At 42.0% G+C, this 25,632-nt stretch overlaps 1 protein-coding gene across 1 annotated transcript in view; it reads left to right on the forward strand.

Annotated features, from left to right (window-relative positions):
* Positions 1 to 25,632, forward strand: part of LOC109912814 (dedicator of cytokinesis protein 9-like) — a 274,157-nt gene that overhangs the window by 141,888 nt on the left and 106,637 nt on the right. Inside the window, exons 4-5 of the mRNA XM_048598409.1 lie at positions 17,630 to 17,712; positions 24,213 to 24,282. Coding sequence (XP_048454366.1) covers positions 17,630 to 17,712; positions 24,213 to 24,282 — 153 coding nt within the window. The remainder of the gene's footprint in view (positions 1 to 17,629; positions 17,713 to 24,212; positions 24,283 to 25,632) is intronic.

The raw sequence follows: 25,632 nt of genomic DNA on the forward strand, positions 1-25,632 counted from the left end.
CATATTCTGTTTATGCTCCATATTAAAATTCAGGGGCAGTGTCAGAAATAGGATGGTGGAAACTTAGAAATGTCTTCCCCAGAAACAAAACATGTTGAGGCTGCGGGAGGAGCTGGTAAGGGTCTGGAGGGTCACAGAAAGTTTCTAAACTGAGATTTTTGTAGCCTAAAGATATTAAGAAGTACAAAACCAAGGTGGGCAGATGGAAATGAGGTACAGGTTAGCTACGATCTCATTGAATGACAGAACAGAATTAAGGGACTGAATGACCTCCTCCTGTTCCTGTGTTCTTGTTTGTTCTAATAATACCGAGTAGAATTATTTACTCAAAATTAATTGAATTCTTGGACTGAAGGTGGAGGATGGAGTGAATTTTGATTTCTGTTTTTATCAAGGATTGTTTTATGAAAATAACTAAAGGATCTTCTTTTCACCTGGAGTGGTAACAGAGAAAAATACTATTTGACTTTGGGGATATTGGAGTCCAATAAAAATTCTTTAGGGACATAAGGTGCAGCAATCATTGAATAACACAGAATCTACATGCAAACGTCCTTGTTCATAAAGTTCATTTCATTGTTGTAAGGTAGCACAAAAAGCTATGAAAACAAGTTGATCTCTGTTCAATAACATTCTGCTTTTATATAACACCATTAACGTTGTAACCTGTCCCAAGATAGGAGCATCATCAGGCATAATCTGACACTGAGCCACAGAAAGAGATATTACAACCGGTGACCAAAATCCAGCTCAAAGAAGTCCATTTTAAGGAGCATCTTCAAGGAGGAAAGAGAGTTAGAGAGATGTTAAGGTCTAGGGAGGGAATTTAGGGCCTCGGCACCTGACCCACTGCTACAATTGGCAGGGCAATTAAAATTGATGATGCTTCGGAAACCACAAATGTGTTTTGTTATGCTGTCAGGGAATGAAAGCAGGCATAGAAAATCAAAGTCTTTTTTGTTAAATTTATAGCACAAAGGTACTGAGGGACAAGGCATTGTGTGGTTACAAAAGGCTTTGGGGATTTTGGTGCAGAGCATCAGATGTAGGAAGTGGGGAGTAGGCCATCATCCCCTCGAGTTTGCACCAGCATTCACCAATATCATGGCTGACCTTCAAACTCAACTGCACCTTCCCATCTGATCTCCCCATCCGTTAGATTTTTGGGCACTAAAGAAATCATCAATCTGTACCTTGAATGTTCTTAACAACTGAGCATTCACAGCACTCAGGGCAGAAAATTTCAATAATTCACCTGATTGTTCATTGAAGGCCTCAGATTTGACCATTGAAATGAAATGGCTCAGTAATCAACGCAATGTCTTCTCAAAATGATACTTCTTAAGATGAACATAATGTGTGGGCTGGGTAATATCTGTTTAGTACTTGGGGTTCATGTCCAAGTAGTTCACTTAGAAGAAAGATTTTGAGATTTCTGCCAGAATATTGAGAAGTATGTGTAAATCGGTCTTTTCCTGATTGGCAGGATGTGATGAGTGGAGTCCTGCAGAGCTTTGCGCTGAGGTCTCAGCTTTTCAGAAAATTTGTATCAATGACTCAGATTACACAACGACTAATAGGAAGGTATGTTTTGAAGAGGACATAAAGAGGATTCAGATGGCTACAGATAGCTTAAACGAGTGGACATAAATCTGTCACACGGTGTATAATGTGAGAAAATAATGAAGTTGTTCACTTTGGCAGGAATGATTAAAAAAAAACAGTATTCCTTAAATGGTTAACAACGATGTTCTGATTCATGAGACAGATAACTGCAGCAAGTAATTAAGAGGGCTAATGGGATGCTCTGCTTTATCGAGTAAGGATATTACATTTTAATTGTACAGGACATTGGTAGACCACATCTCTTGAATACTCTGTTGCTCTCATCCAAAGAAGAATGTAAATGCTTTAGAGACGATTCAGAGGAGGTTTACTAGATTGACAGCTGAAATGATGGGGTTAGCTTATGAGGAAATGTTGAAAAGACTGGTCTTTTTTCCAGTTGAATTTGGAGGAGTGACTTGATTTAAAGTATGTAAGATCCTGAATAGCCTTGACAAAGTGGAAATGGAAAAGGGGTTTTATCTTCTGGGTGGGGTCAGAATTAGGAGGTCTTGTTGAGGTTTTTATTTGAATGCTATGTGTATTTGTAATTCTCTGCCTCAGAAGCTGGAGTGATTGAATATTTTTCAGGCAGAGGTAGATTTATTCCCTCGGCAAGAATCACAATTATCGGAGATAGATGGGAATGTGGAATTCAGAACAAAATGATCAGCCATGACCTTAGTGAATGGCAGGGCCAGCTTGAGGGGTGAATGGACTGTTTCTACTCCTATTTCACGATGTTCATAAAGGGCTGTACAGTGGCTGTTAAAGCATTGCTTCCTGATTGTAGAGATGTTGAGGCTTATTGAACATTGCAGTTGTTTGTGGCAGTTTTGTGAGCCGGAAGGGGAGGTTATTCCAACTGTGTTTCACCATGCACAGCTCTGATCTGTGAAAATCTTAATTAAAAATCACACTGGAGTGAGGCATCCTAGAGCAGTGAATATGTAGTAACTGTTGGAGATAAATCATCATGTGGCCTTGTTAATAGGCATGGAGCCAGGACACCTGTCAATGTACCACTAAAATTATTATGTTTTGGTTTTTGTCTCGTTTATGCTGCAGAATTCCCAAATTTAAAATAAAGGCATACACCCAGGAACACCATCACTGTGATAAGTTAAACCCTCTCATTATTTGGGCTTGTCTATATTCCATCTAAAGTATAGAAATTCCAGAAATTATCAGGTGTCAAAAGAAGGTTTCACGAGGTAATTTGAGGGCTGTGATCCAACACTGGCACTTTGAAGTTTGGGTCACTGACTCCCATCTGGATGATTATTATGCCTTGTTTCCTCATCTAATTCCTGACCACAGCATCTCCAAAAACACAGCTGCTGAAAACTTTGAAGGTTTTCCTCCCATTTCCTGGCAGATGAAAGCTTGAACAACTTCTATCATTATTCTGTTGCTGTGTAGAGCTAAAGTTCTGTGTGCTTTCTTCTTACTTTTCAGGAGAAGTTGAAACAAAAGTGTTTCAGGACGTCACGGTGGCTGGGTGGTTAGCACTGGTGCCTCACAGCAGAAAGTTCAATTCCAGTCTCAGGTCACTGTCTGTGTGGAGCTTGTATGTTCTTCCTGTGTCTGTGTGGGTTTCCTCCGAGTACTCTGGTTTCCTCTCACAGACCAAATATGTGCAGGTTAGGTGGATTGGCCATGTTAAATTGTCTGAAATGTCCACAGTTGTGCAGGCTAAATTGGTTAGCCATGCTAAATGTGGGGTTATGGAGATAAGGTAGGGGTCTGGATTTGGATGGGATGCTCTTCAGAGGGTCGGTGCAGACTCGATGGGCCAAATGGTCTTTTTCCGCACTGTATGGGTTCCATGAAAACAGCTTTCTTCCACCTTTCAGTGAGTTCGACAAAATTGTTAATCATCATCATTTTTGGAGGAGATAGTCAGATAGTAGTGATATCACTGGACTAGTAACCCTGAAGCCAGACTAATGCAGTGGAGACGGTGGTTCAAATCCCATTGTAACAGCCAATAGAACTTAAATTCTCTTACTGAAATCAGGAATTGAAAAATTGTTGTAGGAATGGTGACCATTAAACATTGATTATCGTAAAAATCCACCAGGGAAGGGAATCTGCTCTCCTTACCTGGTCTGTTACATGTGACTCCAGACCCATGACAATGTGATTGACTCTGAACTTCCCTCTGAACTGGCCTGGTAAGCCACTCAGTTCCAGATCAATTAGGAATGGGCAATGAATGTGGGCCTTGCCGGTAATGCACACTTCCCTTGAAAGAGTGAAGAAAAGTATCACCAACACAGAAACGAGCTTTCACCATAAGACTGATCTGTACTGACTGGAAATTGAAGATTGAAAAGCACTCATGGTTGACTCTCCAAATGGTAATGTCCAACTGCAGTGGCTGTTTGACCTTCGAACCCAAGCTGCTGTTTTAAAGAGGCATTGAATTCACCGTGGAGAGTTTTGAACAGTAACAGGTGGAGTTTATAAACACTTGTGACATGGAATGTTAAGTTTGCTGTCACTTAAGATTAATCGATTATATTAGTCCTCATTAGATGGGAATAGGGTTTTCTAAAATAATACACCTTGTTTTTCACATAACTATAGAATGCTGGAATTTACTGCATTGTTTGTTAAATAGTTGAATTATAGTATGTATCCTGCATGTAATGAATGAGGGATACTGTGATAGAATTGTCACTGCAATCCACTACTTCTGGCTTCTTTACTGTCACCAATTTTAAACAGTCTGTCAATTGGCAGCTGCACCCCCAGCTGCATGGACCCAAAGCAGTGGAATTCCCTTCTTAATCCTCTCTGTCACTTCCCTTTAAATCACTCCTTTAAATTTACGTCTTGAATCAAGATTTGGGTCATCTGTGCTCTTAGCTCCTTATGTCATTTCAGATCAAATTTTATTTGTTAATCATTTGCAAGCAGGGACTAGGCATGTTTCATTCTGGTAAAGACGCTGTTTAAATGGCAGTTTGTTGCTGGAGAGCCTTCACATTCCAACAAAAATGTGCTGTTTTCGTTGAAGCATGAAAGTATGATCAGAAATGTATGTTTTTCTTTGTGGATTTTTTTTCCTTTCTTACTCTCTGCCAACATTTATTCCTTACTTAGAGCATTTATAAAGGTACTCATTCTGTCCAGTGTCTGCTTTACCCAGGTTTCTTAGTTAGTGTCATGTTACCCAGGTATTGGCTGTGACAGCAACAACTTAAACTAATTTTCATTCATCCAGGTGTTGTGGCCTCGCTGACTGAGCCAAAATTAAATGCCCACTCCATTATTACCCTCAAGAAGCTTGTGGTCAGCTACTTTCTTGAACCACTGCAGTGTATTTGGTGTAGGTAGGCTCCATAATGCTGTTAGGGATGGAGTTCCAGGACTCTGAAAGGACTAAATATATTTCCACGTTAGAATGGTGAGTGGCTTGGAGGGGAACTTGCACGGGGCAGTATTCCCATGTATCTGCATCCCTTGTCCTTGTAGGATGGTAGCAGTAGAGGGTTTGGAAGGTGCTGTCTAACAAGCCTTGGTGAATTTCTGCAGTGCATCTTGTAGATGGTATGCCCTGCTGCTACTGAGTGTTGATGATGGCGGGAGTGGATGATTATGCATGTGGTGCCAATCAAGCGGGCTGCTTTTTCTTGGATGGTGTCAAGCTTCTTGAGTGTTGTTGGAGCTGCACCCATCCAGGCAAATGGGGAGTATTCCATCACACTCCTGACTTGTGCCTTGTAAATGGTGCACAGGCTTCAGGGAGTCAGGAGGTGAGCACTGTTGATGATCCCTTCCATCATAATGATGATCAAGAGTAGACACATGAAGCAGTAATTTTCCGAATTGGATTTGTCCTCCTTTTTTGTTTACAGGACATACCTGGGCACTTTTCCACATTACTGGGTAGATGCCAGTGTGATAACTTGTACATTTACCTAGTGTCTTTAAGACATCCCAATTTATCAGGGTGATATTGAACTAAAATTAGGATATGGGACAAACAACCAAAAACTTATTCACACATATTAAGCAGCGTAGAGTCAATATAGCTGTACAGCATGGAAACAGACCCTTCGGTCCAACTCGTCCATGCTGACCAGATGACCTAAATTAATCTAATCCCATTTGCTAACATTTGGCCCACATCCCTCTAATCCCTTCTTATTCATATATCCATCCAGATATCATTTAAATGTTGTATTTGTACCAGCCTCCACCACTTCCTCTGCCTCTTAGGTCCATTTTAAACCTTTCCCCTCTCACCTTAAGCCTATCTGAAAGAGAAGGTCAGAGAGCATTATGGAGGGAATTCCAGATCTTGGGGTCCAGGCAGTTGAAGGCATGGTCACCAAGGGAGGAGTGATGAAAACTGCAAATGCACAAGAGCCCCAAGACAGAGGAATGTTGGCATTTTGGAGGCTGGAGGAGGTTAGAGGGGCAAGGCGAAGAATAGATTTGAAAACAAGGATAAAAGAGTTCAATTTGAGGCATTGTCTAACTGGAAGCCAATGTTAGTCATTAAGCACAGGAATGATGAGTGAACAGGACTTTGTGCAAATTAAAATAGGAGTAGAAGAGTTTGGGATGAGTTCAAATTTACAGTCGGCGGAAGGTGAACTGTACATTGGACCTGGGCTCGATCTGCTGATCAGTTTGTAATGTTGACAATGAAGTAATAATTTCACCTGAATAGTACTTAGTGTGGTTTTATGGTGCACAATTTACGAGGCACATCTCAATATAAAAATGGTACTGCTTGGGTGTGGAAGTCCCACTATCTTATTTCCTATTCCACTTCCCTGTCGCTGAGGCAGGCTGAGGGAGATTAGATTGATTGTGTTTCTACTAATCCTGTGACTGTAATCAATTAACACAGCTCAGAGCGAGAACTGAGCTGGCTTCTGGGGACACGTTGTGCTTGTAAATGTACATGTTATCATACTGGCATCTACCCAGTAATGTAGAAAAGTGCCCAGGTATGTCCTGTAAACAAAAAGGAGGATAAATCCAATTCGGAAAATTACTGCTTCATGTGTCTACTCTTGATCATCATTGTGATGGAAGGGATCATCAACAGTGCTCCCCTCCTAACCGGGACTCTTATTTGTCTTAGAATTGTAGATACCAATTGAAACCAGATTTTGTGGATTGCGGTTTTAAATTACCTCTAACCTTATCTGCAACAAAGGTTAGTTCATATGTCAGGATCATTTTCCACTGTTCAGATATTTTTAATGAATAATATGTGAAGCACAGACAAGAAAGCAAACCAATGTATTGTGACAAATTTCAAACTGTCAGAGGACAAAAATAGAAGTTTGGAACTTTCTTTCACAGATAGCATTTGATCCCAGTTTAGATAAAAATTTTAAATGTGAAATTGAGGGAAATGGATCAAAGGACTTAGGTCACAGATCAGTCATTTTATCACTGAGTAGGGGACAGTTTGAGAGGGCTGAATGGCCTTCTCTTGTTTATTTTGATCCACCATGATGTATCTGACACAATCCCCTATCAGGTGATTCCTTTTTTTACTTTTTCTGTCTTTGGAAGCAATAATTTATAGTGCAGCAGAGCATAATAGATGATGCCAGATACTGTCAGTGCAAAACTGAACATGGAACATAAGAGTTTTACAGTAAGGAAACAGACCCTTTGGTCCAACTCCCTCTAAACCTTTCCTATTCACTGTCCGAATGTTTTAAATGTTGTAATGGTACCTCCACCTATCATTTCCTCTGGCAGATCATTCCACATATGAACCACCCTCTGTGTGAAAAAGTTGTCTCTCATGTCCCTTTTAAATCTTTCTACTCTTAGGTTAAAATTATGCCCTCTTGTTTTGAACTTCCCTGCCCTAGGGAAAAGACCTTTGCTATTCACCTCATCTCTGCCCCTCATGATTTTATAAACCTCTATAAAGTCACCCCGCAACCTCCTATGCTCCAGTGAAAAAAGTCCCAGCCTCTCCTTATAACTCAAAGCTTCCAGTCTTGGTAACATCCTTATAAATCTTTTCTGCACAGTCTCTGATTTAATAATATCCTTCCCATAGCATAGCCCTACTTGACAAACTTCAAACAGCCATTTTATTGAACAAAAGCTGTAAAATGATAAGTCTGTGTCTCAGACTGACAGTGGTAGCTGGAGCCTCTACTTACAAGAAGCTTTGGTTTGGTGAGGTTGTGAAATGGGATAGGCTTTTTTTTCAAAAGCGGGTTTGTGATATTTGACAACAGGTGCAGAACATGTAAACCCCAGAACAACAAGGCATTAATAAATCCAATAGGAATTTAAGAGAAGCTTCTTTACCCAGAGAATGGTGCCAATGTGGATCTCCCTGGTAGTTGAGGTGAATTGTATCTGTACATTTTAAGGAGAATTTGAGAGAGCGCAAGAAGGAGGTTGGAAGAGAAAGTTCTGTTGACTTGTGTCTGCCATAGCTGAGTGGTAACACTCTCGGCTCCTCAATCACGAGGTTGAGGTTTTAAGCCCCAGCACTTGAGCCAAGAAATCGAGCCTGGCACTCCCGGTTTAGTATTGAACTGGTGCTACATTGTCTCTGTACATAGGAAAAATCTCACTGATTTATTTATCATCAGTGTTCTGACCAATATTTATCTATCCAGCAAGATCACAGCAACAAACTGTCTGGGCAATATCAATGTGCTGTTTTGTGGGAGCTTGCTTTGTGTAAATTGGCTGTCGCATTAGCTACATTATGGCAGTAGCTACACTTAATTGGTTGTAAGGCGCTTTGGAATGTTGGGGAGTCATGACAGATGCTGTATAAATGAAAGACTTTCCTTTCATAAGGTAAAGTAGGAGGAGGGTCATGTGCAGCCTATACACTGGCACAGAACACTATGACCAAAAGTCTTGTTTCTGGGCTGTAACGTTTTGTGTAAAAGGAAGTTGCAATGTTGACCTACAACAATATGATCATTCTTGAGTTGATCTGAAATGATGTCTTGCAATGTTTACTCATGCAATTAACATGCAAGCTGCAGAGTTGATAGTTTCCTTCTTGCACAGTTTATGAATTGCTTGCTGTTTCTGTGAAGGAGGTCTTTGTTTGATTTTCCAGTATCATGTCTTATCTTACACAGTTGTTGGTCTGTTTCTGATTTAGATATCTGCTTGGTTTCCAACAATTAGGAAAGCAGTATCTTATCTGAAGAGCTGGTATCATTGTTAGGTTTCACTAACTGGATGTAAAGTAAATTTCTCCTTTGTGAGTGGGCTCAAATCCCCGTTCTTCAAAGATTTGCTGCTCACATGACTATGTGGGCACTGTTTATGTATGTAGAGGTCTGCAGCACAGAAAAAGACCCTTTGGCCCATCATGTCTACACTGGTCTAAAATAGCCACCTAACTATTCTAATCCCATTCAGCCAACATTCCATTTCCATAAATGTATTATGGCAGTATAGAAGCTGCCATTCCCACCACTATCATAACATAATTCTCAATTTCTTCACTTTGAAGGAATAAAAACTTTTTTTTCTTTCTGTGACCAGTGAGAACCTATTATATATAGTTGTGTACCTCTTTCCAAATAAGCTTCAATTTTCTTCTTGACCCTCCCTATGACATAATTATAAAAAAGTGAGAAAACTTAATGTCATCATCTCAAATAATCAATATATTGAAATAATCACCTTTTCAAAGTAGTGGAGGAAGAAAGATTTAGCCAAATTTGGTCAGTTCGTAAAGCTGCTCTTTTCTTTGCAAGAGTGTTGAAGTGATGATCATTCACTCCAATTATTTTGATTGATTAAATTTTTCTCCACTACATGATAGGAAATAAAAGTCCTTTTAGAATCAGAGAGATGTACAGCACGGAGGCAGACTGTTGGTCCAACTCGTCCATGCCAACCAGATATCCTAAATTAATCTGGTCCCACTTGCCAGCGTATGGCCCATATCTCTCTAAACCCTTCCAGTTCGTGTACCCATCTAGATGTGTTTTAAATGTTGTAATTGTACCAGCCTCCACCACTTCCTCTGGCAGCTCATTCCATACACGCACCATTCACTGTGTGAAAAAGTTGCTCCTTGGGTCCCTTCTAAATCTTTCCCCTCTCACAATAAACCTTTGGGAAAACCTTGGCTATTCACCGTATCCATGCCCCTCACAGTTTTATAAAACTCTTTAAGGTCACTACTCATGTTTTAACAAACCTCTATAAGGTCACGCCTCAGCCTCCGAAGCTCCAGGAAAGATAGCCTCAGCCTATTCAGCCTCTCCCTATAACTCAAACCTTCCAGTTCCAGCAATATCCTTTTGCTTTCCTCCTCCCCATCATAAAGCAACAAAGAATACCAGAAAGAGCAGGGTAAAGATATATCTACAAAAGAAAATAAAAAGTGAATTATCCAATTCTCTTTCCTGTATAATGAACATCATGGTCAGTCAGCCACAATACAGTTGATCTATTCATTGCCTTTTCCCTTAGACACTAACAGAGGAACTTAACACCTATCATTACTTCTGCAGTAATCACCAAATTATGTCACTCAGCGATGAAAAAGCTACATGCATTGAAAAATTACAGAGAGAGAGAGAAGCTGGTGTTGCTTTCTTTAGAACAGATAAGTTTCAGGAGAAATTTGATGGAAATGTTCAAAATTATGAAAGGTTTTGATGGACTAAATGAGGAGAAATTCTTTCCACTGGCAGGCATGTTAGTAACCGGAGAACACATTTGAATGAAACAGAGGTGAGATGATAAATGTTTTTACCCAGTTGTGATGCGGAATCCAATGCAGTATTCACTTTCAAAAGAGGATTGGATAAATACTGGAAAGGGAGACGTTTGTAAGGCTACAGAGAAAAATGGAAGGAGGAACAGCTGGGGAGAGAGGCAATGACCTTGTGCTGCCTGATACTGAATATGAATTGACTTAAAATATTGAAATAGAACATAGAACATAACAGCGCAGTACAGGCCCTTCGGCCCTCGATGTTGCGCCGACCTGTGAAACCAATCTGAAGCCCATCTAACCTAAACTATTCCATTATCATCCATATGTTTATCCAATGACCATTTAAATGCCCTTAAAGTGGGCGAGTCTACTATTTTTGCAGGGAGGGCGTTCCACGCCCTTACTACTCTCTGAGTAAAGAACCTACCTTTGACATCTGTCCTATATCTATCACTCCTCAATTTAAAGCTATGTCCCCTCGTGCTAGCCATCACCATCCGAGGAAAAAGGCTCCCACTGTCCACCTTATCTAATCCTCTGATCATCTTGTATGTCTCTATCAAGTCACCTCTTAACCTTCTTCTCTCTAACGAAAACAGCCTCAAAACCCTCAGCCTTTCCTCATAAGACCTTCCCTCCATACCAGGCAACATCCTGGTAAATCTCCTCTGCACCCTTTCCAATGCTTCCACATCCTTCCTATAATGCGGTGACCAGAACTGTACGCAATACTCCAAGTGCGGCCGCACCAGAGTTTTGTACAGCTGCAACATGACCTCATGGCTCCGAAACTCAATCCCTCTACCAATAAAACCTAACATACTGTACGCCTTCTTAACAATGCTATCAACCTGGGTGGCAACTTTCAGTGATGTATGCACATGGACACCGAGATCTTTCTGCTCATCCACACTACCAAGAATCTTACCATTAGCCCAGTACTCTGTATTCTTGTTACTCCTTCCAAAGTGAATCACCTCACACTTTTCCGCATTAAACTCCATTTGCCACCTCTCAGCCCAGCTCTGCAGCTTATCTATGTCCCTCTGTAACCTGCAACATCCTTCCGCACTATCCACAACTTCACCGACTTTGGTGTCATCCGCAAATTTACTAACCCATCCTTCTACGCCCTCATCCAGGTCATTTATAAAAATGACAAACAGCAGTGGCCCCAAAACAGATCCTTGAGGTACACCACTAGTAACTGAACTCCAGGATGAACATTTCCCATCAACCACCACCCTCTGTCTTCTTACAGCTAGCCAATTTCTGATCCAAACCGCTAAATCACCCTCAATCCCATGCCTCCGTATTTTCTACAATAGGCTACCATGGGGAACCTTATCAAACCCTTTACTGAAATCCAAATACACCACATCAACCGCTTTACCCTCATCCACCTGTTTGGTCACCTTCTCGAAGAACTCAATAAAGTTTGTGAGGCACGACCTACCTTTCACAAAACCGTGTTGACTATCCCTAATCAAATTATTCCTTTCTAGATGATTATAAATCCTATCTCTTATAATCCTTTCCAACACTTTACCCACAACCGAAGTAAGGCTCACTGGTCTATAATTACCAGGGTTGTCTCTACTCCCCTTCTTGAACAAGGGGACAACATTTGCTAGTCTCCAGTCTTCTGGCACTATTCCTGAAGACAATGACGACATAAAGATCAAAGCCAAAGGCTCTGCAATCTCCTCTCTAGCTTCCCAGAGAATCCTAGGATAAATCCCATCCGGCCCAGGGGACTTATCTATTTTCACACCTTCCAGAATTGCTAACACTTCCTCCTTATGAACCTCAATCCCGTCTAGTCTAATAGACTGTATCTCAGTATTCTCCTCGACTACATGGTCTTTTTCCTGTGTGAATACTGACGAAAAATATTCATTTAGCACCTCTCCTATCTCTTCGGACTCCACGCACAACTTCCCACTACTGTCCTTGACTGGCCCTAATCTTACTCTAGTCATTCTTTTATTCCTGACATACCTATAGAAAGCTTTAGGGTTTTCCTTGATTCTACCTGCTAAAGACTTCTCATGTCCCCTCCTGGCTCTTCTTAGCTCTCTCTTTAGGTCCTTCCTGGCTAACTTGTAACTGTCAAGCGCCTTCACTGAGCCTTCAGGCCTCATCTCTACATAAGCCTCCTTCTTCCTCTTGACAAGAAATTCAACTTCTTTAGTAAACCACAGTTCCCTCGCTCGACCACTTCCTCCCTGCCTGACAGGTACATACTTCTCAAGGACACGCAGTAGCTGTTCCTTGAACAAGCTCCACATTTCAATTGTGCCCAGCCCCTGCAGTTTCCTTCTCCATCCTATGCATCCTAAATCTTGCCTCATCGCCACATAATTGCCTTTCCCCCAGCTATAACTCTTGCCCTGCTTTATATACCGATCCCTTTCCATCACTAAAGTAAACGTAACCGAATTGTGCTCACTATCACCAAAGTGCTCTCCTACCTCCAAATCTAACACCTGGCCTGGTTCATTACCCAGTACCAAATCCAATGTGGCCTCGCCTCTTGTTGGCCTATCTACATACTGTGTCAGGAAACCCTCCTGCACGCATTGGACAAAAACTGACCCATCTGAAGTACTCGAACTATAGCGTTTCCAGTCAATATTTGGAAAGTTAAAGTCCCCTATAACAACTACCCTGTTACTTTCGCTCCTATCCAGAATCATCTTTGCAATCTTTTCCTCCACATCTCTGGAACTTTTCGGAGGCCTATAGAAAACTCCCAACAGGGTGACCTCTCCTTTCCTGGTTCTAACCTCAGCCCATACTACCTCAGGAGACGAGTCTGTACTTTAGTACAGACAGGTAAAGTAATTTAGTCAAACGGGAATAAACAAAGAATCCAAGGATTGAGTTATATTGCCATTCCTTCACTGTCACTGGGTGAAGATCCAGAAATTTCTATCCAAACTCTGTAGCTGTACCTACTCTAAATGGACTGCTACAGTTCAAGGAGGATGCTCACCACCATTTTCCCCAGGGTATTAGGGGTGGCCATTAAGTGCAGGCCTGGCCAGCGATGCTCACGTCCATTTTGTGGTGAAGGGGATAAGGGCATGGGACTCAGAGGGGTTTCTGAAAGTAAACGCAAGCCCATGACGTTCAGTGCGGAAACACTGACAAGCCAAAAAAATTCTTCTTTTTTTAATATGTCTGCACGTTATTGAACATTATTTGCATCTGCAGCTTATCTCCTTGGTGGATGTTGAAAATGGGGGATGGAGACAAGGAAGCAAGAAAACTTGAAGGTGGAATCCTGGGAGGAGGTTTTGCACAGAACAGGGTGGTACAGAAGGAGGCCCTTTGTGCCATCGAGTCTATGCTGGCTCTTTCAAAGATCAATCGATTTAATCCCACTCCCCTGCCAATCAATTGCAGTTCTTTCACCTCCGAGTAGCTATCCAGTTTTAAACCTTTTTATCAAATGAATTCAACACCCTGCTAGACAGAGCAGTTCACCATTTGAGGCAGGAGGATTTTACTTGTGTCACCTCTGTATCCTTTCACCAGTTAGGATGCGAAGGGAAAAACTGCATGGTTTCACCCAACGTCTTCTTGGCTGATCAAAAATTTCTAGCAGAAATTTGATAGGCACTTGAAAGAATTAAACTTGCAGGACCACAGGGGTAGAGCGAGAAATATGGCTGACCAGAGCATTCTGAGGAGTGTCAGAATATATTCAATGGACTGAATGGTGTCCTGCTGCCTCAAAATGATTGAAGGATGAGAAGAGAGAGGAGAAACAGGCCGTCAGTTTCTGAATACAGGATCATGTGCATTTCATATTGAAGGTGGTTTTGTAAATGTACCAGAATTGATTAGTACTCAATGATTCGTGATGCTTGGACTGGATATTGCGGGTTATCACAAATGGCAAACATTCTTTACTGATTCTCTTGTGTAGAAAATTTCATGCAAGTGCCACGGCCCCTAATATATCAGGCAACTAGACCCTATTCTTAAAGAGATGTTTAGATTGTTAGACCTGAGTCAGAAACATCAATCTATAGTCACAATTCCAGTACAAAGTATTATTTCCAGGCATTTTACCAAAATGGGATCTGTTTTCAGGGTCTCTATGCATTATACGGTGTTCTGTATGCATTATCATTAGTTATCAGCGTGCTAATTGGAAACATGATAGATGAAATCTGGAATAGGATAAAGAATACTAGGCCTTCATTCTAATGGTTCGTCATTATTTGTGGAACCTTTTACACAAATAAGAATTTCCTCCATCAGTCCATCCTCTGCTCTGTTGACAAAAAGTATTGTTGGAAATCAGCCTATCTACTGGAGTTTCCAGTTTTTATTGTACAAACTGGTTCTGTTGCTAGAAATAATGTAAGTTGTGAGCTTTGTTACTTCGTGTGATTCTACAAATACATTAAGAGGAAGAGGGCAACTAGAAAGGGAGTTGGGCCCCTTAAAGTCATCTTTGTGTTGAACCTCAGGAGATGGGAGAGATATTAAATGAATATTTCACATCAGTTTTAATTGTGGAGAAAGAAATGCCGGCTAGAATACTCAGGGAAATAAATATTAATGTTTTGAAAACTGTCCACATTACAGAAGAGGAAGTGCTGGAGGTCTTAGGAAATATAAAGGTAGACAAATCGCCAGGACCTGATCTGTTGTATCCCAGGACATTGTGGGAACTTAGGGAAGAAATTACGGAACCACTTGCAGAAATATTTGTGTTATCTATAACAATGGGTGAGGTGCCGGAGGAGTGGAGAGTGGCTAATGTTATGCCTTTGTTTAAGAAAGGTTGTAGGGAGTATCCTGGAAAGTATAGACTTGTGAGTCTGACTTCGGTGGTGGTTGGAGTTGACACTGCAAGATAGGATTTATATGCATTTGGAGAGGCAAGGAATGATTAGGGATAGTCAGCATGGTTTTGTGCGAGGGAAATCATCTCTCGCAAACCTGATTGAGTTTTTTGAACCAGTAACCAAGAAGATTAATGAGAGCAGATGATAGACTTTGTTTACATGGACTTTGACAGAGTTCCACATGGTAGACTAGTTAGTAAAATTAGATCACATTGGGATTCGGGGTAAGCTTGCCAGTTGGGTGCAAAATTGTCTTAATGGCAGGAGACAGAGTATTGGTGGAGGGTTATGTTTTGGATTGGAGGCCTGTTACCAGGTATTCCGTAGGGATCGGTGCTGGGTCCACTTTTGTTTGTCATTTATATAAATGATTTGGATGACAATACAGAATGCATGGTTAGTAAGTTTGTGGATGACACCAAAAATTGGTGGACAGTGAAGAAGGATATCTAAGATTACAAAAAGATTGTGATCAAAGATCGTGATCAATTGGGTCAATGGGCTGAGGAGTGGTAGATGAACTTTAATTTGGATAAATGTGAGGTATTGCATTTTTGTATAACAAACAAGGGCAGGACTTATACAATTAAAAGTCGGGCCTTTCGTAGTGATGTCAAACAGATAGACGTAGGAAATCATGTACTTAATTCTTTGAAGTTTGCGTCACAGGTAGACAGGATGGTTAAGAAGGTGTTTAGCACGCTTGCTTTCACTGCTCAGACCTTTGAGTAGAGGAGTTGGAATGCCATGTTGAGGTTGTACAGAATGTTGGTGAGGCCCCTTCTGGAGTTCCGTGTCCAGTTCTGGTTACTTTGTAGGAAGGATATTGTTAAGCTAGAGAGGATTCAGTGAAGATTTACCAGTGTTACTGAGAATGGAAGGTTTGAGTTATAAGGAAAGGCTGGATAGGCTGGGACTTTGTTTCAATGGAGCATAGGAGATTGAGGCTTATAAAATCATGAGGGGTATAAATAAAAGGGCTTTTCCCTAGGGTTGGCGATTTCAAGACCAGGGAGCAAAAATTGTAAGGTGAGAGAAGAAAGATTTAAAAAAGACATGACGGACAACTTTTTTACACAGAGAGTGGTTCATGTGTGGAATGAACTTCCAGTCAAAGATGGTGTATGCAAGTAAATTACAACATAGAGTCATAGAGATATACAGCATGGAAACAGATCCTTTGGTCCAACACGTCCATGTCGACCCGATATCCTAAATAAATCTAGTCCATGCCAGCATTTGGCCTAAATCCCTCTTGACCCTTCCTACTCATATACCCATCTCGATGCCCTTTTAAATGTTGTAATTGTACCAGCTTCCACCACTTCCTCTGGCAGCTCATTCCATACACGCATCACCCTCTGCAAGAAAAGTTGCCCCTTAGGTCCCCTTTATATCTTTCCCCTCTCAGTTTAAACCTATGTCCTCGAGTTTTTGACTCCCCCACCCGATGGAAAAGACCTTGTTTATTTACACTACCCATGCCCCTCATGATTTTATAAACCTCTATAAGGTCACCCCTCAGCCTCCGATGCTCCAAAGAAAATAGCCCCAGCCTATTCAGCCTGTTCCTAGAGCTCAAACCCTCCAACCCTAGCAACATCCTTGTAAATCTTTTCTGAGCCCTTTCAAGTTTTACAATATCCTTCCTACAGCAAGCAGACCAGAATTGCACACGGTATTCCCATAGTGGCCTAATCAATGTCCTGTACAGCCACAACATGACCTCCCTACTCCTAAACTCAATGCACTGACCAATAAAGGCAAGCATACCAAGTGCCTTCTTCACTATCCTATCTACCTGCGACTCCACTTGCAAGGAACTATGAACCTGCACTCCAAGGTCTCTTTGTTCAGCGACACTCCCCAGGATCTTACCATTAAGTGTATAAGTTCTGCTCTGATTTGTCTTTCCAAAATGCAGCATCTCACATTTATCTAAATTAACATGTAAACATGTTTATCTAAACATAAAAGACATTTGGTTAAGTACATAAATAAGAAATGTTTGGGGGATCTGAGCTGAGTGCAGGCAGGTGGGACTGGTTTAATTTAGGATCATGTTCGGCATGGACTGAAGGGTCCGTTTCTGTGCTGTATGACTCCAAGACTGTACATGTAGAAAGTCATTTGGAAGTCAGATTACAGCTCTTGGTATTCTTAAATCTGTGGATGTGTATATCAAGATTTGGCCCAAGCATGCATTTAAAGTGAGACTTTGTTACAGTGTCTCACCAGGCTATCTAATTTGTTCTATTTAAAAGAGTAGGTAGGTGCACAAGGGAGAAGTTAACAGAAGATTTTGCTGTTAGGGGAAGATGACATGAGGGTGGGAGGAGGCTTGTGCAAAGCATAAGACCTGCATAGACCAATTGAATCGAATGGCCTGCTTCTGCACTGTAAAATTCTGTGCAACCTACAATATTCAATATTGCCTTGTTCTTCTTTTCAGTGCATTAAGACCTACAACTCTGATTGGCATCTCGTTCAGTACAAGTATGAAGACTACTCAGGAGATTTCAGGCAACTGCCAAAGTGAGTGAATTTATTTCTCACCACCACTTAGTCTATTTATTGAATTAAAACCCGGTAAGTTGGGAAAGCAGATTTCCACCTTCACAGACACATTTAAATGTCATCGGGCACAAGAAGTGTAATACTTTGCATGCCATCTAATTTCAGAGATTAGTTGTTTTTCAACCAGCCGCAGAACTTCAATTTCAACACAAAAACAGAAGTTGCTGGAAAAGCTCAGCAGGCCTGGCAGCGTCTGTGAAGAGAAATCAGAGTTAATGTTTCAGGTCGAGTGAACCTTCAGAAGGAAAGGTCACAGGTCCTGAAATGTTAACTCTGATTTCTCTTCACAGACCTGCTGGGCTTTTCCAGCAACTTCTGTTTTTGTTTCTGATTTACAGCATCCGCAGTTCTTTCGGTTCTCATTTACCTTCAACTGCAATCCTTCGAACTAATATCAGTGGGACTAATGTTTTGCTGTTTTATTTTTAATTCATTCATGCGATGTGGATGTTGCTGTATTAATTGTTCTGGAGAAGATGGTGGTGAGCTTTGTGAACCACAGCAATCCTTGGGATGTGGAACACTGTCAGTACTGTTGGAGAGGGAGCTCCAGGATTTTGACTCAGTGACAGTGAAGGAACGGTGATGTAGTTCCAAGTCAGGATGGTGTTTGGCTTGCAGGGGAATTGTAGATAGTGGTGATTCCGTGCATCTGCTGCCAATGCCTTCCTAGGTGGTAGAGGTTGCCTGATTGGAAAATGCCTTAGTGAGTTATTGCAATGCATCTGTGATGCTGCAGTTGTGCATTGGTGGGCAAGGGAGTGAATGTTGAAGATGGTGGGTGTGGTGCTTTGACCTGGATGTTGTCAGGCTTCTTGAATGTCGTTCGAGCTGCACTCGTCCAGCCAGTTGGAGAGTGTTCCATTACACCCACTTGACTCCCCAGAAGGGAAGGAATAAAAAAACAGTAAAACTGGTGAATGAGACATTCTGGTTTGCCTCATCTTATATCCGTCAAATGGAGGACCGGTGCTGCCAGCACTTTAATTTCCAAGAATTGCTGTCTTTTCCCCCTCTGTGTGCCTGATAGATGGGCATTGGGAGCATTCAGGAGGTGAGTTACTTGCCACAGTTTTCCTAGCCCCTGACCTCCTCTTGTAGCCACTGTATTTATATGGCTGGACCAGTTCAGTTTCTGATCAATGGTAACCCCGGAGGATGTTGGTAATAGGGGATTTAACGCTGGTAATGCCATTGAATGTCAAGAGGCAATGGTCAGATTCTCTCTTGTTGGAGTAGGTTATTGTCTGGAACTTGTGTGACGCGAATGTTACTTCCCACTGATCAGCCCAAGCCTGGATATTGTCCACGTCCTATACATTTGGACTCGGACTGCTTCAGTGTCTGAGGAGTGATGAATGGTGCTGAACATTGTGTAATAATCAGTGAACATTCCATTTCTGACCTTATGATGGAGGAAAGGTCGTTCATGAAACTGTTGTCTTTGGCAGTCACTCATTAATGAGTATGTTTGTCCACTTCAGGAGTTATGAGTCACTGGTCTTGGGTTCTGTCCTCCTTGTGTGGCTGACATGAAGAAAGCTGCCAAAAACACTTTGCTGCTCCTATTTCCAAGAACAAAACAACTGAGTCAGACTCCTCCAGCTGCGTGCCGGTCTGAAGGTAGGGACTTCCAGATCTCTTGACCCTATCCTGTCTCCACTTGCCGATCGCTTGTGAGAGGGGGTGTTGGTGTGTGTGTGTTAGTTGTCGACTGGAGAACTCCCTATTGCCACAGACTCTGTCCATCATCACAGGCGTTGCTAGAGCACAAATACCGTCCACCTGGATCACCGTTGAGGATTTATTTTGGATTGCAGTTTGTCTTGTTCCTCACCTCCAACCTTGCTGTTTTGGAGTACGCTGCCAGCAATTGAGAATTCTTTGACAGCATCGCTATTGGGTTCAACAGAACACTCAAGCCTCTTTGCCGTGGCTTGGTGGCAATCCATGGTGTTGATGAAGTCGTTGAAGATGGTTGAGCCAAGGGCACTACCCTGAGGAGCTCCTGCAGAGATGTCCTGGAGCTGAGATCACTGACCTCCGACAACCACAATCATCTTCCTATGTGCCAGCTATGAAAACAACCGACAGAGAGGTTTCCCCTGAAAACAAAACAAGTGCTGGAAATCGCAGCGGGTCAGGCAGCATCCATGGTGACAGAACAAGCTAATGTTTCGAATCTAGTTGGCCCTTCATCAGAACTTTCCCATGATTCCCATTAACTCCAGTTTCACTCGGGTTCCTTGATGCCACACTCTGTCAAGTGCAGCCTTGATGTCGAGGGCAGTCACTGCCATCTCACTTCTGGAGTTCAGCTCATTTGTCCATGTTTAGACGAAAGCTGTGTTGAAGTTTTGAGTTCAGTGGCCCTGGTGGACCTCAAGCATGGCATTTGTGAGCAGGTTATTGTTAAGGAAGCGCTGCATAAAGTTGATCACTTTAGTGATGATGGACAATAGACTGATGAGGTGGCAATTTGCCAAGTTGGATTTCTTCTTCTTTCTGTACGCAGGATGTAACTGGGTCATTTTCCACATTGCCAGGTTGATACCAGTGTTGTATCAGTCTGAAATAGCTTGGTTAGGGGCACAGCAAGTTCTGGAGCACAAGTCTCCAGTACTGTTGCTGGAATATTATCAGAGTCCATAGTCCTTGCAGTATCCAGTGTATTCAGCCATTGCTTGATATCCTGTGATGTGAATCAAATTGATTGAAGACTAGCATCTGCGATGCTGAGGATCTCAGAAGGAGGCTGAGATGAATTGTTCACTCAGCATTTCTCACTGAAGATGGATGAAAATGCTTCAGCCTTATCTTTTGCAATGACTGGCTAGGATCCCTCAACATGGAGGATGGCGATATTTGTGAAGCCTTCACCTCTGATGTCTAGTTTATTTGTCCACTACTATTTATGACTAGATATGGTAGGACTCGGTCGCTCAGTGGTTAGCACTGCTGCCTCACAGCACCAGGGACCCAGGTTTGATTCTAGCCTTGGGTAACTGTCTGTGTGGAGTTTGCGCATTCTCCCTGTGTCTGTGTGGGTTTCCTCTGGGTGCTCCGGTTTCCTCCCACAGTCCAAAGATGTGCAGGTTAGGTGGATTGGCCGTGTTAAATTGGGGATGTGCAAGCTAGGTAGGTGAGCCATGGGAAATGCAGCAATACAGGGGTGGGTCTGGGTGGGATGCTCTTTGGAGAGTTGGTGTGGACTTGATGGGCTGTGTGGTCAGCTTTCACAACGTAGGGATTCTATGATTGTAGAACTTAGATCTGATTTGTTGATTGTGGTTCACTTGGCACCATCTATTACCTGCTGCTATCACTGGTTGGCACACAAGAGCTTCTGTTTTGTCGCTTCACCATGGTGACAACTCACTTTAGGTATTTCTATGCTGCATGTTCTCCTGCAGTATTCCTCAGTGTGAGGTAAGAATGTTGTCTCCAAAAGCACTGTGTGCAGTCACTCCTACCGTCAATAAGAAATGAATCTGTGACCGGGAGACTGGGGATGATCTTCCCCGCTGCTGGTTCCCTCAGAACTTGGTGCAGACCCATTTTAGCAGCATTGTTCCTTCGGATACAGCCAGCTTTGTCAGTAATGGAGCTTCCCAGCCACTTCTGATGGTGGATTTTGAAAACGCAACCCAGGGTAGCTTCTGTGCCCTTGCTCCTCTTGGTACTTCACCCAAGTGATGTTTGAAATCGAGGAGTACTGAATCTTCAGCCAAGGGGCTACAGCATGTGGTAACCAGGAAGCGGTTTCCTTGTTCTTCTTTGGCCTGATGCTGTGAGACTTCACCGGTTTTGGAGTCAATATTGAGGACTCACAGGACAAATCCTTGCTGACTACATATTACTGTCCTATCACCTTTAGTGGATCTGTGCTGCCCGTGGAACAGGATTTATCCAGGGATGGTGATGGTGGTTTTAGGGATATTGTCTGGAAGCTGTTATTCTGTGAGTTTGACTATATCAGGCTGTTGCTTGACTAGTCTGTGAGACAGCTCTCTGAGTTTTGCTTTCAGTTGTTAGGAAGGAGGCATTTTCAGAATAGACTGGACTAGATTTTTAAAAATTCATTCACAGGAGGGCGTCGATGGTTAAGCCAGCATTCATTGCCCATCCCTAATTCCCAGAGGGCAGTTGAGAATCAATCACATTGGTCTGGAGTCACATGTAGACCAACACCAGGTAAGGATGGCAGTTTCCTTCCATAAAGGACATTAGTGAACCAGGTGGGTCAGGTCCTAAGTCGCTGCCAGGAGGTCCATCTGGTTTCGTTCCTTTTAGAGTTTGTAGCAGTTTGATACAACTACATGGCCAGCTGGGTATTTCAGAGTCGATCACAGGGCTGTGGATCTGAAGTCATCTGTAGGGCAGATGAAGTAAAGATGGCAGATTTCCTTCCATAAAGCATTAGGAAATCCCTTGTTAAATCTCTCCATGGCCCCCTGTCACTACTCATTTCCCTCTTTAAGGGGTCAACATTGACTCCATTAGGGAACCAAATGGGTCTTTACAACAGTCAGCAGTGGTATTCAGCCAGCTTTTTATTTCCCACTTTTATTCAATTCAGATTTCACTATCTGCTATGGTTGGATTGAACCCATGTCACCAGAACGTTAACCTCAGGTTCTGGATTAATGATCTGTGTTTTCTACATTATCACGGCACCACCTCCCCCATTACTGTCATCTCTGCTTCACCTCTGTGGCATTACCTCTAACCGTGTGTCAGTTCGTATACTATTGGATCCATGTCTTTATAATGTCTTGATTTGACTGCCTCACTGAGTTCCTGGCCGATCTCTCTCCTGCAACCTTCTATAAAGAAACTCATTCAAGACACGAGTGGTCGTATTCTAACAGGCACAAAGTCCAGTTCACTACCTCTACTCTCTGACCCTGCTTTGGCCGTTTGTTCAGCAAGACCATGATTTTAAAATTCTCATGCTTGTTTAAAAACTCCCCCTTCCTCCACCACCATCACCAGAACCATCACCAGCACCAAACTCACTGGCCTCAGCCTTCCCAATCACCATAAGCTCCCCTCTAGAGATGTCTCTGCTTCATTAATTTTTCATCACTGCACTTTTATGACTGTAACTTCAGCTGCCTGTACCCTGAGCTTTGGAATTCTGTTCTTTAATTTCTTAAAGTTGCTTATCTGCAACTTTACCTCTCATTTTCCTCCTTTCTGACTCAACTTGAAACCTACTTCTTTGAAGCTTATCTCCTTGTGTGGCTCTGTGTTATAATTTTGTTGGTGATTCTGATGTGAAGCATCTTGAGATGTTTTACTGAGATCAGGTTGCTGTATAAATGCAAGTTTTTGTTGTTAATTTGACATGTTGCTCTCGACACCAGTGACTGTTCTTTGGTGTGAAGACAACAGCAATTGGTTGTTCAGATATTTGCGAAGAACATAAGGGACATGATCAAAAAGATACCAAATCTGGTTTAACACCAACATTGAAATGTATGTGTTAACTGCCGCATTGACTTTCAGTTAAATCATTGCATTTGGCATGCAAAATGGTGCGCAGTGTAAAAACAGGCCGTATGCTCTGGTCTACACTTTATAAGAGCAAGAAGACATATTTTGTGCTATGTTACAACAACACTAATGTGTCGACTGGGTCTCTCTGCAGCTATTTAAGAGCTACTAGGCTGCACCTCAACATTGTGAAACCAGCCGCAAATCTGAGAAAACAAAATCCGAGCACGGAACTGAATTTATTTCGTTTTTTAATGATGCTTTGTGTGTAACAGCTTGGTATGCATTGGAGAAATTTAAAGTTTATAAATTATAGAACAGGAAGAGACCGCTACACCTAACAGATTCTATTAAATAAGAATTTAATTGTCCCAAAATTCCTGTTGTATGGAGGGGGGAAAGCAGAATTTTTGCTTCAGTATTGTTTTGCGTCAGCTATGGATCGTTGGCTGGTGCTCTGCCTATAAATCAGAAGGTTGGACATTCAAGACCAACTAAGGAGCTGAGCTCAACAAACTCAGCTGACAAATCAATGCAGTAGCTATGGGAGTGCTACGTTGTCAGATAAGATGCTAACTGAGCCCTCAGCTCCACCCCCAGGTTAAGGGAAAAGATCCTGTGATACTATTTTGCAGAGGGGTTCAATATTAATGCCTTATCCAACATCACAAAACAGAATTTCTTGTTAGTACCATGTTGTTGTTTGTGGGAGTTTGCTGTGCGCAAATAAGCTGCTGTGCTTTCTACATTGCAGCAATGACTATACTTTAAAAGTACTTCGTTTGGTGTAAAAGTGTCATTGGTCACCCTGGAGTCATGAAAGACACCATATAAATGCAAGTTTTTCTTTAAACCAAGTACTGCTTTGTTTTTTGTAAAAATCCAGTTTTGGATTTTTGAAGAAAGCTGTTGTTTTTATGACTGTCACTTTATTGTGCATATTGTTTATTTCCTAACAGCAAAGCACCAAGACCAGAAAAGCTTCCCGTTCATGTTTTTGAAGTTGATGAAGACGTTGACAAAGATGAGGTAGCCATTATTTATTTATTCTGATTTACTTGGGGAAGATCTGAACTGAATTGCAGTGGTTAGTACCTTCTTTACCATAATTCACGCTCATTTCAACTAATAACTCTGGACCCAAGTTATTTAGTTTTGCAGGCTCACAAATATGTGAGACAGAAAAGGTAAGTAGGAGCACAACTCCTTCAAATACACTTCAGAAGGTTTGGGGTTGGAGGGTGGACCTTATGGTATTGCCTGTTTAGACCTTTTCCCTCTCTATTTTCTGTCTCTCATTCAGAATGTGAGTTGCTAACAACACACAGAGGGCAGCAGGACATTGGGGATATCACTGGGTGTACCTCAGTCAACAGTCTGTCTCTTTTACCGATGGAATTTATGAATTGAGGAAAAGTGGGAATAATGGAGAAGGAGATTCAAATCAGGGTCAGAAAGAAAATAAAAGGAGGGAAAGAAAGCTTGGATTAAGAGAGTGAGAAAGGGAAAGAGAGGGAAAAACAATCAAAAGCATTTTAAATTTGCCATTAAAAAGACCTTGAACGTTCATCACTTCACAGGTGTGAGACTTTATAGTCGAAGATTTTTTTTAGCCTCTTGTTTATTCACCTCTGGAGCAGGTGGGACTTGAAGCTATGCCTCCAGACCCAGTGGTAGGGATACTACCACAACACCACAAAGGTCCTGAAGTCCTGAAGAAGGTTAATACCTGAAACTGAAATTGACTGCTCCTTTCCTCCAGACGCTGCCTGGTCTGCGGTGTTCTTCCAGCCTCCTGTTTGTCTACCACAAAGGAAATGTTCAGTTTCCTGAAGGATCTGATTGGCTTAGCGTTAACCATTTCATGTTGTTAAAAAGAAGCTTGTTTTTTTAATTATGTCTCCTACTTTTTCCACTGAATTTAATGGTCAGTTAGTGTGCAAATCCAGCAAGTTCTTCAAATAATGAGGGACCGGCGTTGGGGGGTGGGCGGGGGGGGGAGGGGCGGCGGGGGTGGTGGTGCGGTGGTTGGGCTTTGAAATCACTGGACTGTATTTTACTGAAATAATAAAGGCATGTTAACAATTCAGGTCATTGTGCAAGTCGATTAGCGAGTTCCAGAGATTCAGAGCTCTTGGTTGTTCCTTAATCTCCTGAATTTCTGTCCAATTTGCAGATTACCAATGCATGTGTCTTTAAGACTGACTTGTTGTTCCACAAGGCATTGTCATTAGACCTGATCTTTGATATGCAGAGTATCTGCAGCGTACAGTTTTACACATGAAAAGAGAGTCGATTATCTATCATTGTGAATTTCAAGGTGTCATAATGATGCAGCTTCAACTGAGGAGCAAAGCAAAAACAGTTGTGTTGAAGTAT

Source organism: Rhincodon typus, chromosome 6 (genome assembly GCF_021869965.1).
Source record: "Rhincodon typus isolate 14 chromosome 6, sRhiTyp1.1, whole genome shotgun sequence".
Lineage (NCBI taxonomy): Eukaryota > Metazoa > Chordata > Chondrichthyes > Orectolobiformes > Rhincodontidae > Rhincodon > Rhincodon typus.